Source organism: Danaus plexippus, chromosome 31 (assembly GCF_018135715.1).
Source record: "Danaus plexippus chromosome 31, MEX_DaPlex, whole genome shotgun sequence".
NCBI classification, from domain to species: domain Eukaryota; kingdom Metazoa; phylum Arthropoda; class Insecta; order Lepidoptera; family Nymphalidae; genus Danaus; species Danaus plexippus.
In genome coordinates, this window is record NC_083558.1 from 1,788,956 (window position 1) to 1,807,185 (window position 18,230).

Below are 18,230 nucleotides of genomic sequence, written 5' to 3' on the forward strand. Positions count from 1 at the left end.
TATGTACGTGTAGGCATGAAATCAAAGTCACGACGACTTCTATCGATAAAGAAATCTATGAATTACCGAAAATCATCGATAATATTTAATCACAGCGATAAATAGCTTCGGATTATTACAATGTGTGAAGCAGGTGTGACGATAAGCATGGACAAACAAACGATCCTGTTATTTGGTAAGTTAATTGTTTAAAATAATATCAGTACTAAAAGTATTTTTTCGGCTAAGCCTTAGAAACTTCTGTGATACGTAAATATGAGAATAATTATAGGTGCGTATTGTGTGGATATTTATTGCAAGTACTCCCGAACTGGTCCCTAGAGCGGTTCCCATAGCATCTGATGTACTAAACCTCGCTCATAGTAACCCTGGATTTGGTTGTGACAGTATTAGGAGAAAATTGAACTAGCTTCCCATATGATCTGGTGAAATCTGGTGACTAGGAACACAACCAGAATGTACCTTTGGCGACTAAGTCCATAGCAAATCACAACAATTAGTCAGCAGGATTTATTTGAAAAGATAGACTTTAAGCCTTCAAAAGAGGACAAAGTCAACCGCACTTGATTATGAAGATGACGGGGAGTGAAGACTTGGAGGATCTTCTGACAAAACGAGTCGTGGATGAACTTTGACCATCCAAAGATTCGGATATCGACTTGTCTTAAGTCAAACAACTGAAATGTGACTTACGAAACGTCACTTAAACACAGTTCAAAGTTTTTTGTATTCAAGAAAGCAGACTAAAAGGACATAGATAGCAATAGTTGTATAGTACCCAGCTTGTAGACCGCGATGATTATGCCCAAAAAGTGGCAAGGCTTTGCAATTGTTTTGAAGTATTGCTATAATCACCAGTATCGATAATTTTTCCGTTGATCATCCGACATTGTCAGCAACAAGGGACATTTGGGTAAAATTTTATTGGTCCAAATCAATAATTCTTGTTTGTAAAAACAAAATATATAGCAGGAGACTTGGTTATCACTGAACTGATCTGAACGTGTCACCAGGGATTAAAAAATAGTGATAGTAGAACTGACAACCTTTAAAACAGAAGGTGATCTGTGGTCGATATTAGGATATTTACGTCTATTGAAGTCCACAAAGAAAATAGGTTAAGATCAAAATATAAAGCAATATTTAAATAGACAATGTCACGACAGAAACAATGAGGAGTGATTCAACATTAGGCTGGACCTTACAACCAGTTGGGTGGATATGTAAAAAGTGGTAGATGTTTAACAAAAAAAAAATCTCATAAAAGTATAATATGCAAAATAAATATTCAGACGGCTAAGGTAAAAGTTATAAATAGAAAAAAAAAAATTAAATGAAACTAGTATTGTTCGGATTTACTACGCGGATTTTATTATTTAATAACTACATAATCCCGACGTTTCGGTTACTTTGCGGCAACCGTGATCACGGGCAGACGAGGTGTTTTTAAATAATAAAATCCGAATAATACTAGTTTCATTTAAATGAATACTCGCGAAAATCTTAGATCTCATTAGAAAAAAAAAATTAACTTTTCAAAATCTTATTAATAGACGTTGTGTTCGACGTACAGTCGCAGTCTATTCTTAATGTTAAGAGTTACTTCCAAAATGGCTGAATCCAGTATTTAAAGCTCTCAAATACAAGTTGACACCTCAATGTTGCCATAACAAAATTACAATGGTTCAATATTAATTATAATCTGTCATAAAAATAATTCTAAGGATAATATACTATTATAATTAGTACGGCACAGATGGCGCCACTTGTAACAATGGGGTCATATCAAATAGATATGAAAAGGTGAGACCATAAGAGAATTACTCAATAAAAGCTCTAGAAGACTTCGTTTGTGATACCAAGTGTACTGAATCTTGCTGGAAGCCACTGCAAGATGTCTATATAGGCAGAGGATGAGATGAGAATAGTGGGAAGTAATGAAGTGACTCAAATGAGATTCTCGCAAAAGTATGGAAGCAGTTTAGATTACGAGTCTAAGAGAGTTCTCCATCAGTCTATTGCCACGCTTCTCAAAGCAAGCATGCGCCATAGACAACTAATTCTCCATAGACCCATAACACTACTACGTCTTCTCCCCACTCTTCTTTAGTCCTGTGAAAACTCATTTGAATGAGCTGTCACAACACCAGGAATTGTCGGTCCCAACGATTTGTCCGTCAAACAAAGTCCTTTAGTAATTCATGTCTGATACAATATTTTGTTTTTTTTTTAAGGATTTTTAGAAAAACATAGAACTTCAAATGACTATGCTTCCCGTTCTTATATTAAAAAATATATATATTAGCAAAGGACAAATTAATTTAACGTAAACTATACTTTGACACTGCTATGAATAGTTACGGACCGTGCAATATATTTGCTTGCATGTTAGAGTCACAATTTCTTAAGTGTTGCCCACACGAGCTATTTATCTCCCATTAATCTCACAGTTTAATAGATAATAAGAACGCCTTTTTATTTTATACAAAGAAATTTAATTTTGTCGCGTGAAATACGTAAGAAACATGATGAAAACTACATCTTCCTTAAAGCCCTGCTCCTGAACGCTTCGCTGGTGTGTTCACAATGGGTGTGCAGGCAGGACAGCGACTGTTCGAGCTTGTCTGGCAGTTCATGTACATCAGGTCAATGCTCGTGTGAGCCGGGACAGCAGGCGGTGTTGGGAGGCAGTGTGTGTATAGATGGTGGGTACCAAAATTATGTCATATTTACTTATTCAATGGGACATTTTAATTATATATACGTAGGGATTCTTTTACGATTTTGCATGAACCCTGGATTAGTGCAAATATGTTTTTGACATTAAAGCAATATTTATATAGTATTTTAAAGCTGAGTCAACTTGGAACGTCTAGAGCATGGCGTTGCAGCTGCTTTGACACGATAGCTCAGCTGGTAAAGCAATTGGGACGAGCTATTCTAGAGGTAGCAGGTTCAAATTCTGTCAGCGTTTGAGTTTTTAATCTTAGAATTCATAATATAAGTCAGTAAATTGGCTGTGGAAATGATTATTTACTTATATTAACATTCTTATTACAGAAATGACTTAGATTTTTTTTTCGTCTATTTATATACTAGGTACTAGCCCAGGCTTCGCACGGGCCCTTTACCAGAAATATAAAATAGCCTATGTAATTATGAGAATTATTAAACTTATATTATGCTAACATTCAAACGGTACGCCCGATTTAAATGATTTAAAAACTAATTTACAGATACTGATGTAGGCTTGAAAACGAAGTAATTTATTTTGATAAGACTTAGTACCGTATTTATGTAAATAGCTTTCCAATAAACGCTTTAGGAATGACAATTTATATAAGTTGTAAAATGGATATAGTATGTTATCCTTCATGTATAGACATGTGCCCCCGCGGACTTTTTTGCAGACCTATATAAGATACACAATACCACCTTATATTATTTTGCTATATCTCAAAGACTTTAGGCAGCATTTTCGTTAAAAGCTGTCAGACGGCTCATGTTTTCCCGACATCTTAGACAAATATAGTTAATGTACACACAGGTAAATACAAAAACAACAAATTATATACTAAAACCTTTCTCGAGAATCACGCTATCCAGTGGTGGTAACTGTTTGGTAATCGGTGTAGTAGTTTTTCTGTTTATCGCGAACAGACAGACAGACAGACGCGGCGAGGGACCTTGTTTTATAATATGTATTGATTGATGAAATATCGTAAAATACACCGTGTTTGCGGCAACACTGTTCTTATTAACTAAGTGTTGCAAGTTCAAATTTTACATTATATTTACAGTGGCTCCCTACTTCACATCAACGTGTATAGAAGATTTTCAGTGTGGTGGGTTATTCACTGGCTTCGAGTGTAGAAAGAATGGAAACTCTACAGGTCGGTAAAGTGATGAGTAATTTTTCTTTTGTATATAAATAGACTCTTATATAGGTTAGCTTATCTTTATATATATATATATATATATATATTTCCACTGTCCGTGTGTATGTCACTGACCTACAAACGGCTGGAGCGAGTTGAATGAATTTTGTATGCATTGGTCGAGGCCTTGGATGCTTTAAATTCACAAATCATCCCGGCAGGTGGCGCTGTCTGTATGTAGGTTATTTAGAAAGAAAATGTTGCAACTTATCTTACTATGTATTATTTTAACACACTTTATACATTTCTCTCTGAGTGAAACTCTGATGTTCACGCGGACGGAGTCGCGGGCCCAAAACTAGTATATATATATATAAAACATTCTTACATCGTAATTTTACCTGATGTATTTTTTTTTTTAATGGTCGCTTAATAAATGTTACTGCTATTTAAGATTTTTATTATCAACGTCACACAGTGGGCCAATGCATGTGCCAACCTGGCTTCCACTACCTCAATGGTAGATGTTGGAGGTCAAAGGAACATGGACAGGCCTGCAGCACTAGTGACGAGTGTATGAACCCAGCGAGAGATCCCTTCAGTCTCCAGTGTAACGTGACCTGTCAGTGCGCTGAAGGCTACTCCGAAAGACAGAGAGGCATCTGCAGGAAGACAGCCAGTGGTGAGAACGATTTTTATAATAGAGAAATCTCTAGATTTTTTTTTATGCTACGGCGTAGAATATTCTGCCAATGTCAATGTTTTTATTTTTTTGACGAATTTTAATCCTGAGTACTTACTGTGGAGAAACCACTAAGGAGTTTCTGCCTTGAATTTTATTAATAATAAACTTATAACTTATCTATACATATACGTCGGTGACTTTCAGAACTGTGTTACCCTATTTAAATGTCAAATTAGTGTCGCCATTACAAAATATATATAATTACTTGACAAGTGTTTTGAAATGAAACTAGTTATATATATGTATTCATGATAATATTAAATATTATCTCACATTATTATAAATATAATTGATGTAAACTTTATATGCAATTAAAAAATTAGGTTTACATACAACCATCATAGATGGCGCTTATAATAATGTAATCAAAATTCATATATATATATATATATAACTTCAGCTGCTGGCGAGGCTTGTGTTCTGAACAGCGACTGTAACTACCCCGGCGGTGTCTGCAATCCGCGTACGTTCGTTTGCAGTCATGAAAACGGTGAGTGGTCATAGAAAATAATCACTACTGAATAGATACAAGCGAGAATGGCATGTAATGTGTCTCTTGACATCCAAGCAATGTTATTAAGCAAGGAAGTCAGCTTCTATGTCGATATTTGAGACCTGCGAGTATTAATTTAAAAAAAAATCTAATATTTTTCTATACTTCGCGTTTTTTTTGTTTATTATCTTAACCACGTACTACGACGTTTCGGTAAGTTTGTAGCAGCCGTGATCGCGGACAGACGAGATGTGAATGTTTCGCGAGAATGAAATTATTAAATAACGGCTGTTTGTCCGAAGATACTAATATATATATATATACACATATATTAGTATCTATATATACATATAGTTCTTATTAGTATATATATATATATAGTTCTTATTAAACCTCCTCACAGACACATCAACGGACAGTCCGTTCCGTAACGTTGAAATACAAACACATCAGAAAATCTCCAGAGTCCGCTGTGGCGGAGGCCAGCCCTGCGCGAGCCCGTACGTGTGCTCCGGGCTGGGCATATGCGTGTGTCCCGCGGGCTACTACGAGAGCTCCCGGGGGGGCTGCTTGGCCGGTGAGCACTTATATACTAATATTATGAAAGCAAAATATGTTAGTGTGTTTGTTAGTCCTTCCGCTGAAATATATTGAACCGATTTTTATTAGATTTCCACATAATATAGCTCACATATCAGGATGTGACATATTATATAATGTGTGTTCAGTCCGTGTAGTTCCCGGGACACTTCATGACAGGTGTATTGTGAAGTAACGCGACACGCGATAGATGGCGCTGGCTGTTGGCTATATAAACCTTTTAAAAATCACTACTTTTCATATATATATATATATAATGTTAGTGAGTATATCAGTGTTAAATGCTCTCCAGAGCTCGGGTCGCCCTCCACTCCGGAACAATGCGTGGGCTTCCTGGCGGAGGTGGTGGGCGGGGTGTGCACGTGTCGGGACAACTTCTTCTTCGACGAGAACATGAGGGATTGTGTCAAAGGTAAAAATACGTATAACTATAATATTTTAATATAATATATTTTCCAGGCATATTTAATTCTGACATACTTATCCTGGGTAAATGTGCTAGTTTAATGTCTTTTAAGATTCCCTCCCCCCCCTCCTGCTCGGAGCCGCCCGCGCGTGGATCCGCGGAGTGACGAGAGGTCTCGTCTCTGTCGTTTAATTTCTATTTAACCTCTTTGTCATGTATTTTTTTTTAATTTACATATATATTACAAATCGTTACTATTTGTCATAATGAAATATTATTGTAATAGCAATATAAACTACTTACTTATATGTGTATTATAATAAGAATTACATATTAAAACTCATAACCTATACCTTAGACTATGATCGCCCCGATGTTAGGACAGCAATCCCATTCCATAGCTTGTGTGGTATCAGGAATCTTCTGGTTCACACGGCTTGGTGTTGGTTCCGCGGAGTCAGCGGCGTCACTCGTTATATGATATTTTATCCATACAACGATATTTCCCCGGCGATGCTCATTTATTTCATAACATGCAGCGCGTGCGTTACAAACGTGACTAATATAACAATAATAAAGGATTTTGGTTCATTTAAAGTAATTAACTGTTTCGTCTGTTTCTCTAGAATAAAATTTAAATTTAACGCTTTTTCCATATAACTAGGTTTTACATGTTTCCAGTGAGCCGCTCCCTCAGCGACTCCTGCCTGTCGGACGCGTCCTGCCTCTCGTTCGGGCGCGCGCGCTGCGGCCCGCCCTCCGCCCCGCACGGGCTGAGGTCATGCGAGTGCGTGGACTCGATATGGGACCCCGGCATGGGCGCGTGTAGATACTTTTCAGGTAAATAGTTTTGGAGCGGGGAGTATTTTGGTATTTCCTTTTTTGGTCGAAACGCAAAGAGTATGCATCGAAAATAGCATATGCATGTTTAGGATTGTGATAAAATAATTTTAAATAATATATCTGTCGTATAAACTCACTACTTTTTTAAAAACAAAACGGACCTTGACTGGAACGAAGTCGTCTTAAAGATTTTTTATTCAGTTATTGTGTTAATTGGAAACAGATTAAAATTTAATTTACAAACACTTTCCCGCGCAAACAAGTAACAAAGCAAATGTCATCGCTGTGACGTCACTTCGGGTGCGTTCGGGAATTTAAAGAATCGGTTCAAATTAAATGTGTGTACTAAAAATATATATATATATTATTATAATATATTATTTTTATTATATTATATATATATATATATAATCTATTTCATTTGTTTTAAAGGCGTCGGTGAATTTTGCGAACAAGACAGCGACTGCCTGGCCGGGGATAAGGTGATAGAGTGTGTGAGGGACAGCGACGCCGCCGGGGTGTGCGCGTGTCCTGAAGGACAGGTGGAGTACGAAGGGCTGTGTCTTGAGTCAGATCTTGGTGGGTACATTGACATATTTTTTGTCTACCAAAGAATTACGTTCAGCTAAAAAAGAAATTACTGAAATTTTCTGAAAATAGAGTAATTTTAAACAATAATCTTATGATATTTATTTACGTAGGACTTAAAGTGTGTTCATTATTTGTCTGTTTAATGTAATAACTGTATTTAGTCACTGAGTATGTTCTCATGTCTTTTTGTCTTCCAGAGCTCGGTGAGGTCTGTCAGAACTCTCTGGAGTGCGGCGGGAACCACACGGCCTGCAGCGCCGGCCGCTGCGCCTGTAGCGAGGGTTACAGACAGCAGGAGACCGACGGGAGAGCTGTCTGCTTGCCAGGTACAAGACATATATTGTCAGCATTGATATCTCACACAAATATATTTATTATCACTACGAAGATATTTAAAGCTATAATTCTGTTTTTAAAAAAAGAGGTTAAACAAAAAAGGTTTCATTTGGATTGTTTAATTAAGTTCCTGGCGACGTTTAGGATAAAATAAAAAAAATAATTATATAATAGATACGTTAGAATGTTTTGAAAGTTTAATAGGAAGGTATGAAATATCGGTCTGAAAAGAAAACTTTTATATATAGCCTTAGCCATAGCCATTGTAACCATTTTAATTTTACTAAATATATATATATATATTTAGGGAACAAACATGTAATTTTAATTATATATATCGGCGCAAGCAGCTTCAATGACGGATGCAACATGAAAATAACTCAAGGCTGGCATCAATTATTATAACATCTTATTGGTCGTCGTTACTATTGTTAAAAGTAAAACGAAATCAAAGAGAATAGAACTATGTTTGAATTCTGGTATAAATATGACGTCTGGACGCACGACAGCGAACGGCAGAGTTCAGCGAGTGCGGAGCATAAAGAATGTGATTATGAAGAACCTTCGAGAAATACAAGAACATTTAGAAGAATTGAAGTTTCATTTTAAAATATCTGGAACGTACTGAAACAAGTGACATTAGAGACGTCAGCGAGGCTGGCGTCCTGTCTTTAAAACAACGAATTTATAATAAAATCCGATACATATATAGTAAAAATAAAATGGTTATTATGGTTAAATTTTATATATATATAGGATTCAATTAGATAATTTCCAACAATGTGTCCAGCCATCGGCGGCGGGTGCGAGGGAGACGAGGACTGCGTCATCGAGAACACGTCGTGTGAGGACCGCACGAGGACGTGCCAGTGCCGCGACGGGTTCACGGCGTTCGAGGACATCTGCTGGGAGAGTGAGTTATATATATATAACACGAGCTACATGCTAGACCGCGGTTTTGTCCGCGTTTATTATAATTTTTTAAATATTTATATCTAAATTATACCTTATCATACACGCTATCCGCCAGTGAAAGTCTCGACAGAATCCATTCAAACGTTTCTGAGGTTACGCAACAAACAGACAGACAAAGAAAATTTCAATGGAAAAGGCGGTTTTATTAATATAACAAACGCATCACACAATGTTATTTCTTCGTACATTTAAATGATTTCATATAAATTTTTAAAAATATATATTTTATATTATAAAACAGAACACGCGTTGCGTTTAAAATCATTACAATGTTTTACAAAATAATAGTTTAAAAAAAAAAAACGAAAAAACTAAAAAAACACGCTTTTTATAGAAAACCGAACTTAAAAATAGAAAATAAATTTAAATTAATAATAGTGTGATAAAAAAAAATGTATTTTATTTTAAAAAAATCGTGGGGTGCTTTTAAAGATATTATCGGCATGATAATCACTCTACTCATATCTGTCAATAAAATATTTATAACTATTGACACCGAGCACCTTATCGACTATACATGAAAATAGACCCTCTCATATTCCTACATTGATTCTCTCCTACCCTCTCATATTCCTACATTGATTCTCTCCTACCCTCTCATATTCCTACATTGATTCTCTCCTACCCTCTCATATTCCTACATTGATTCTCTCCTACCCTCTCATATTCCCACATTGAGTCTCTCCTACCCTCTCATATTCCTACATTGATTCTCTCCTACCCTCTCATATTCCTACATTGATTCTCTCCTACCCTCTCATATTCCTACATTGATTCTCTCCTACCCTCTCATATTCCCACATTGAGTCTCTCCTACCCTCTCATATTCCTACATTGATTCTCTCCTACCCTCTCATATTCCTACATTGATTCTCTCCTACCCTCTCATATTCCTACATTGATTCTCTCCTACCCTCTCATATTCCCACATTGAGTCTCTCCTACCCTCTCATATTCCTACATTGATTCTCTCCTACCCTCTCATATTCCTACATTGATTCTCTCCTACCCTCTCATATTCCTACATTGATTCTCTCCTACCCTCTCATATTCCTACATTGAGTCTCTCCTACCCTCTCATATTCCTACATTGATTCTCTCCTACCCTCTCATATTCCTACATTGATTCTCTCCTACCCTCTCATATTCCTACATTGATTCTCTCCTACCCTCTCATATTCCTACATTGATTCTCTCCTACCCTCTCATATTCCTACATTGATTCTCTCCTACCCTCTCATATTCCTACATTGATTCTCTCCTACCCTCTCATATTCCTACATTGATTCTCTCCTACCCTCTCATATTCCTACATTGATTCTCTCCTACCCTCTCATATTCCTACATTGTAATAATTTGATATCCTGACCTCCATATCACTAAACGTAGAGTAATATTCATCACGTCTCGCCTCCAGCCTCCGCGGGCTTCAATTCTTCTTGCAGCGTGACAGCGGAATGCGCTCTGCAATCAGCTGTTTGCACAAACGGGCGCTGTGCCTGCCTCCCCAACCACCATTACAAGGACGGCGACTGTTACCCCATGATTGGTGAGATTTATTATGAAGTTAAACATCTTATGCAACTCCCGACAAGGTTGCGTTGAACTTCAACGCTCCTGGGGAGGGGATGAAAAGATGCGGAGCGAGAGTAAATGTGGGGATAGTTGTGAATAGGCAATGATGTTAATAAAGTTCGTCTTAAAGAAACATTAAAAATTCCTTTAAAATCTATTTCTACGCCTTCAAGTTTTTAACCCAAGGTTAAAAGTTTCAGTTATATTTTTTTTTTTTAAATTTATACAATTAAAATAACTCGAATGTCCACCATTATCTGGTTTATCTATACTTTATTTTAATTTCATCGTCGTTCTTATTACTACGGGTTTGTATTTATAAACTCAACACGCATAGTTCGGAGTCCCGTTCGTATAGTTACGTTACTACAGCCAATGTTTCAGCGTCAACTGTCCAGACGGACATATTAGTATCATATTGTACTCGTCTCGTAATTTGTGTAATTGTTCTTTGATTTCTTCTTCATATAATTCTTCCTTCTTCTCAGCGCTCTTCTCTCTGTGCACGCGATCCAGCGAGTGTTTCCTGGGAGACGACATCTCTGATAGAGTGGTCTGCAGGAACGGAGTGTGCCAATGCGACTTTGACTATCCTTATTCAGAGGAATTAAGGATTTGCAGTAAGTTTATAATATTTTATTATATATACTATTTAAGTGTGTATTACTATAAGTCGTGGTGGCCTGGAGGTTAAAAGGCCGCCTCTGACACGTGAGGGCGCGGGTTCGGAACCTGGCAAGTACCAATGTGATCTTTACCGAGTCATATGTACTTGTCTAAGAGTGTTTAGACACCACTGAGGAACGGTGAAGGAAAACATCGTGAGGAAACCTGGACTTATAATTACAAATTATAAGTTTTGTACTCGCCAATCCGCCTTTAACGTGCGTGGTGGTTACCGCTCTAACCTTCTCCATGAGAAGAGGCCTTCCTCAGCAGTGGCTCCGATAGGCTGATGATGATGACATTATTTAAGTATTTTCCTATTCTCTCTGAACATATTGTAAAATATTTAGTCATATATCAAAGGCAAGTGATAACACACGTCACCCGGTCTGCATTGAGCGCTCGTGTTGTGTTCATGGATGAGATGAGGTGTTGACAGAAAAAAACAGCCTCAGAGTAAGCAAAGACGTGAGTTAAACATAGCTAACACCAAAACAACAACTTGCTCACTCTGTGCGTCACGTGTTGACGTGGATTCTAAGCTCTAATTAGCATTTTTTTTAAATAAGGCTTCATTCACACTGGATGAGTTATTGTATTCTTCTGATAGCGTCATTTTTTTTTGTCATTTTCAGCGTCTTCATCCACAACTCTGATGGCAACCTCCTTTGTGATCGTAGCTGCAATACTATCAATACTAGTTCAATAAATAATAATGTATTTTTAATATATAAATATAAGAAAAAAAAAATATTTTATTTTCCTATCCTTGCGATTATTGTATTTGTATATATCTACGTTTTTGATACACAACTAAATATATACATATATATATATTAGTTTTGTGACAGGAAACCTATACGTCGGAGTAGCTCGTATAAATTTCTTTACAGACTGCTTAGAAATAATACCACAGACTACACAGTAAAATATTTATATTCAAACTTCGGGAGTTTCGGCTTACAATGTTATCACACTTGGTGCATCCAAGAGAATAAATACCCACTAACAATATCAGCACTTTAGAGACTTGTTCTGGTTTCAATATTGTGTAGACGAGGGTGACACAAAGTGGTTACAAACTCATTTAGAGCTAAAGAATAAGAATATAAAACTTTTAAATATAATTAATATTATTCTATTATTATTATTAGGTCTGGCCCCCGGCTTTGCTCGCAAGTTTAACCTTTGGGATACGCGAATATTCTCATAAGTTTATCAAATTCTGAAGTATCCTATCATAATCCTGATATGTTAAGTCCATTAAAAAACTGCCGAAAAAAGAACGAGTTAGCTGTTCCAGAGATTAGATGAAACAAACAGTGATAGATACAGTAAAATAAAGTTTTTTGTAGCTCATATACACCAATAAACAGACAATTCAATTTTAATCATTAGTCTTATATATATAAAGATTTTATTGAAGGTATTTTGAGAAATTTTCGGCTTAAACATTTGAGTGTTAAACAACACAACACGCGATGCCCTAATAATTGTTTAACGATGTGTTCTCATGAATTTTATAAAATAAATATTAATTGCTGCGGCTATTAGCTGTGATTTTATTACAAACTGGACGCTTACTATTAGTTTGCAACGTCAAACAGACAGTCTCCCGTTCTTAAAACGTACACGATATTATTTACGTAGTTATATGAATGTCAGACGTGACATTGTTTTTATTTAGTTATGGTATCCAAGGTTTTGGTAAGAGCCGTATGGAGAGAGAAATTTATAAACTATATTTAGTTACGTTGCAGCCTTTTAAATTTAAAGAATGCTTAAATATGTTATATCTACTTTTAAACCCTATAGTTTTTCTCGGGGCATTTGTCGCCAGTGAGCGAGCTTTTCAAAAATATTGATTTAACTAAATACCTTTAAAAAACTGGTGTTTTAAGCTAAATTTAATAAATTAAAAGTTTATAACTTTCGAGGGTTAGTCATATTGGTTAAGCAGAGCTTGTGTTTTCACTGAAACCTTTAGTTTAGGATTTCGTTTCAAATATTTAAAGCTAACAAGTCAGGTATAGCAACGACCTTAAAATATTTAATGTAATAAATTATTCTATACAGTAAACGCGGAGGCCATGTTTTTGATTTCCAAAGTTTTTTTTTTTTTAAATTAACATCCAAAGGGTACACGCATGTAGCATTTAAAGAGGTCGGTAAAAACTAAAACTCCTTGCTCCGAAAGAATTCAAAGAACCACCCGCAATCGAAATTCAACTCTACCACGTACACAATACAGCATAACCCAGAATACACTACGTTTGACGTTTGTATTAATAAAACAGATTCTACAAGAATTCATGATCGAAATTCCTACATACAAACTTCAACTTTATTGCTAGTGCATTAAGATCGAATCCAGCTTAATTGTGAATTGACGTAATTTTTTTTTCAACCAGCCAACAACGCTATCGTGTAATGCCATAGGTCAGGTTAAAACATGCCCTTAAAAATAAGAATTTATACTTAATCGATAACTACATAACATGTAATTAGTTGAAGTAATTTTTATACTTATTTTCCATACAAATCATATAAGTCTTAATAAGTATAACAAGTAAATTAATAAAAACATATTAATTATATATCGGTGTTTCATTATTTGCTATTATTATCATATTCAGATTATTAAGTATATAAGGAAAATTATTACATAAGGAAAATTAGTACATAAGGAAAATTAGTACATAAGGAAAATTAGTATATAAGGAAAATTAGTATATAAGGAAAATTAGTACATAAGGAAAATTAGTACATAAGGAAAATTAGTATATAAGGAAAATTAGTACATAAGGAAAATTAGTATATAAGGAAAATTAGTATATAAGGCGCGTAAGTATATAAGTAGAGTAAGTATATAAGGAGCGTAAGTATATAAGGAGCGTAAGTATATAAGTAGCGTAAGTATATAAGGCGCGTAAGTATATAAGGCGCGTAAGTATATAAGTAGAGTAAGTATATAAGTAGCGTAAGTATATAAGGCGCGTAAGTATATAAGGCGCGTAAGTATATAAGGAGCGTAAGTATATAAGGCGCGTAAGCATATAAGTAGAGTAAGTATATAAGGCGCGTAAGTATATAAGGCGCGTAAGTATATAAGTAGAGTAAGTATATAAGGAGAGTAAGTATATAAGGCGCGTAAGTATATAAGGCGCGTAAGTATATAAGTAGAGTAAGTATATAAGGAGCGTAAGTATATAAGGAGCGTAAGTATATAAGTAGAGTAAGTATATAAGGAGCGTAAGTATATAAGGAGCGTAAGTATATAAGGAGAGTAAGTATATAAGGAGCGTAAGTATATAAGGAGCGTAAGTATATAAGGCGCGTAAGTATATAAGTAGAGTAAGTATATAAGGAGCGTAAGTATATAAGGAGCGTAAGTATATAAGTAGAGTAAGTATATAAGGAGAGTAAGTATATAAGGAGCGTAAGTATATAAGGAAAATTAGTACATAAGGAAAATTAGTATATAAGGAAAATTAGTACATAAGGAAAATTAGTATATAAGGCGCGTAAGTATATAAGGCGCGTAAGTATATAAGGCGCGTAAGTATATAAGTAGCGTAAGTATATAAGGAGCGTAAGTATATAAGTAGTGTAAGTATATAAGGCGCGTAAGTATATAAGTAGAGTAACTATATAAGGAGCGTAAGTATATAAGGCGCGTAAGTATATAAGGCGCGTAAGTATATAAGTAGAGTAAGTATATAAGGAGCGTAAGTATATAAGGAGAGTAAGTATATAAGGCGCGTAAGTATATAAGTAGAGTAAGTATATAAGGAGCGTAAGTATATAAGGAGAGTAAGTATATAAGGTGCGTAAGTATATAAGTAGAGTAAGTATATAAGGAGCGTAAGTATATAAGGCGCGTAAGTATATAAGGCGCGTAAGTATATAAGTAGAGTAAGTATATAAGGAGCGTAAGTATATAAGGAGAGTAAGTATATAAGGAAAATTAGTATATAAGGAAAATTAGTATATAAGAGAATTGAGTATACTCATATGATTAGAACAACAAAAAAAATCCTTTTTTATTTTCATAATTTTGTAAGTTTTCAAATCACAGCATTGATTATCATTGAACTAAGTTTCACTTCACGATCAACGTGTATCCGAGCAAAGTCGCGGTAATTTATATACATATGTAGTAAAGTTGTACAATGTATATCGCCTTTTGTTCTTTCAAAAGGTTACGTGGGTCTTTGAACTAAGGCATTAATGGATTAAAGTTTTTTTACATCAAACAGTGATTTTAAACCGACATTTTAATAATCCACACAACCTATTGGCCGCGGCTTCGTCTGTATTTTAAATCGATTTTCCTTGTACATATATTAATATTTTGAAACACTATAATGTTTAATAAAATATAAATACAGGTTTAAAGATTCACAAATTTAGAACCAAATTTAATGACGGTACCTAAATTTAGATTATGATGTAATGCGTACCGCTCGCTCAGTCGAACTAACGACAGACGTACAGTATAAAGTTTTTCAGTGTTAACATTCATTCATAAAACTGTCAGTATTAAGTTAAGAAAAATTAGAAAAGAACTTTCTAGAAAGTGTCCTACAGAGTGTTATTACCTAAGTACTTTCCACTGAAAATATTTACAAAATTTTTATTTCCTCCTAACTTATTCCTAACCATAGCGAGGCACTTTTCATTAAAGGCTTTATTTCATCTGTGCGAAGATAGCCTTTTTCCTTCCTCGTCCTTATGCAGAGGATTTTAAGAGTACGAATTCAATCAGAACTTTAGTTCCTGTAACTTATAGTGACATGGCAAGAGCCAACTTCAAGTGATTTTATTACGTTCGACTTAAATCCACCTACAAAATGGTATTTTTATCATAAAGAGGAAACTTTGTTTGTTTGTTTGTTTGTAATGAATAGGCTCAAAAACTACTGGACCGATTTTAAAAATTCTTTCACCATTCGAAAGCTACATTATCCGCGAGTAATATAGGCTAAAATTTATTTTGGAAAAAATTGGGTTCCGTAAGATATTTCTGTTTTTCGGACAAAAGATGTAGAAAATCGACCAGAAAAGCTATTTATTATGCGTACGCTGCCTAAACTATAAAATATAGAACCATAGAATGTAGTAATTAATGGTAGATCTCACAAATATCTAGGCTATAGGCTACATTTTATTTTTAAAAAATTTTAGGTTCGTAAGAAAATTGCTCCCTTGTAACCGGACGTGAAAAACCGAAATCCTATATATGCGTGCGCCGTAAAATCTATGTACAACAGAACAAAATAATATACTACGAATTTGTAGGTTCCACTACGATCTAGAAAAATTTCCCGAAGAGTATGTATCTAAGTATCATAGTTTAGTCACAATATCCGCTTTTGTGCTAAAAAAAATTATATTAAATCGTCTGAAGTAAGAAACTACGTTAAATGTGTTACGTAATATTAATCCTTATTCAAAGTAAGCATTGTTTTCTCGCGGACATTTATTTAAAAGTAAAATACCTTTAGTTTCATCCCAATCGGACTTTTCGTTTAGTAGTTATCACGAGTATAAGACGCTTGGAATTGTTTCAGTAATGTATTATATGGCAAAGAGTTTTATTAACGTAATACACCTAATATTAAAGTTTAGTATTTTGTACGAAGAAAATTGTCTTTGAAAACATCAAAAAACTTAATTTCAATTAAGATCTTAGAATAGTATCCCTGCTAATATTTAAAATGCGGATGGCTCCATCTATCTATGACGTTTTGACGCCTAAATCGCTGAACTGGTTTTGACGAATTTTGGTTTGATGTATATCATATATGGAAGCTTGGAGAAAGAAGTTGCTTTTTATCCCGATCCTGAATCCCGAATCCCGAATCCCGACTCACGGTCCCGACCAATCCCCAAAACTACAGGGGATGAACCATGAAATGCAGTTCTGATTTAGTGGCCGTAGTGGCAGAGAACAACTCTGATGATCATGCCGACGAAGTTGCGAACAAAAGCTGGCATTATATTATATGTATGTAATGCAAATTTTTCTTTTTGTTGTCCGTCCAACGTATGATACGTTTAAAGTTTTTAATTAAAAAATAAATAAATAAAAACATGCAAATAAATAAAACTATATAAAATCTATCCGCCCGTGATCACGGTTGATGCTAAGTAACCGAAACGCCGGGTATTTAGTTGAAATAAAACAAAAACACGTAGTAATCAGAAAATAAGAGTTTTGTTTAAATGTAATCTTGCGAAAATCTTTGACAATAATCGTTACTATATAAAAATCTGTGTTTTCTCTCAGAAATAACTTTAAATCAGACATTTAAATTATAAATGCCATAATAATAACAGTCGCTAGTTTATTGACAACTGTATTAATAAATATGTGACAAGCAAATTAATATTAAGAGTAAAATCGTTACTCCAATGACACTGCCATAGTAATGACAATATTATATATTGAAAATAAGTTAATTTTAAAAGCGAAACTTAGTAAATCCGCAATATATTCTTAATAATTCTGTATTACATGATTATAGAAAATAACATTGTCAATAGCAATTTACTTCAAACTCGGAAAGTCCGCCATCTTGTTTGTACACCAAACATGACCTTGGAGGCACGAAATTGTAACTAAATGTTCAAGACTTAAAATAAGCTTTGAAATATTTAAATATTCTCATCAATTATATTATTTTGATGAAAAGTTTTAATAAAACGAAGATAACAAAAGAAAGGAAGTAATAAATTATATTGAGACAGATAAAATATAACTTTGCATGAACGAAATAAAAATGTATAAAGAGTTGAGTAAAAAAAAAATCACTTAAATTACGTTAAAGTATACTATAACTATTTTAGATTAATGTAAAATTATACGGACATCATACTATCCCAAATATATCACTTCAAAATGGATTACAAACAACAATTATAAGAAAATCAATACATATATTATAAGATGGTAACATTTTGTTAATATATCAATTAAATTGCCATAATCAAGTAATACCTCGTTTAAATCCAATCTCCTTGCATATATATATAAGGTTTTAAGGAGTATATATTTCGTAATCAAGACAATATTTGCATATTATATATTATAAAGGCTGTTGTAAAAAATCGCGTGCC

At 34.5% G+C, this 18,230-nt stretch overlaps 1 protein-coding gene across 1 annotated transcript; it reads left to right on the top strand.

Annotated features, from left to right (window-relative positions):
• The first annotated feature begins 29 nt into the window (after window positions 1-29).
• On the top strand, window positions 30-11,859 carry LOC116778248 (multiple epidermal growth factor-like domains protein 6). The gene is made up of 14 exons (XM_061525931.1): window positions 30-175; window positions 2,553-2,705; window positions 3,801-3,893; window positions 4,357-4,560; window positions 5,024-5,113; window positions 5,520-5,693; window positions 6,009-6,128; window positions 6,804-6,962; window positions 7,398-7,544; window positions 7,754-7,882; window positions 8,683-8,805; window positions 10,285-10,416; window positions 10,931-11,062; window positions 11,744-11,859. The coding sequence occupies exons 1-14, from the start codon at window positions 121-123 to the stop codon at window positions 11,815-11,817; spliced, it is 1,785 nt and encodes a 594-aa protein (XP_061381915.1). The 5' UTR covers window positions 30-120; the 3' UTR covers window positions 11,818-11,859.
• Window positions 11,860-18,230: the final 6,371 nt, after the last annotated feature.

Excerpts from the sequence above, each read along its gene's own strand:
- LOC116778248 (XM_061525931.1), top strand. The coding sequence starts at position 121 with ATGTGTGAAGCAGGTGTGACGATAAGCATGGACAAACAAACGATCCTG. Across the intron at positions 176-2,552 it reads ACAAACGATCCTGTTATTTG|CCCTGCTCCTGAACGCTTCG; the intron begins GTAAGTTAATTG and ends TCTTCCTTAAAG. Across the intron at positions 8,806-10,284 it reads CGAGGACATCTGCTGGGAGA|CCTCCGCGGGCTTCAATTCT; the intron begins GTGAGTTATATA and ends TCTCGCCTCCAG.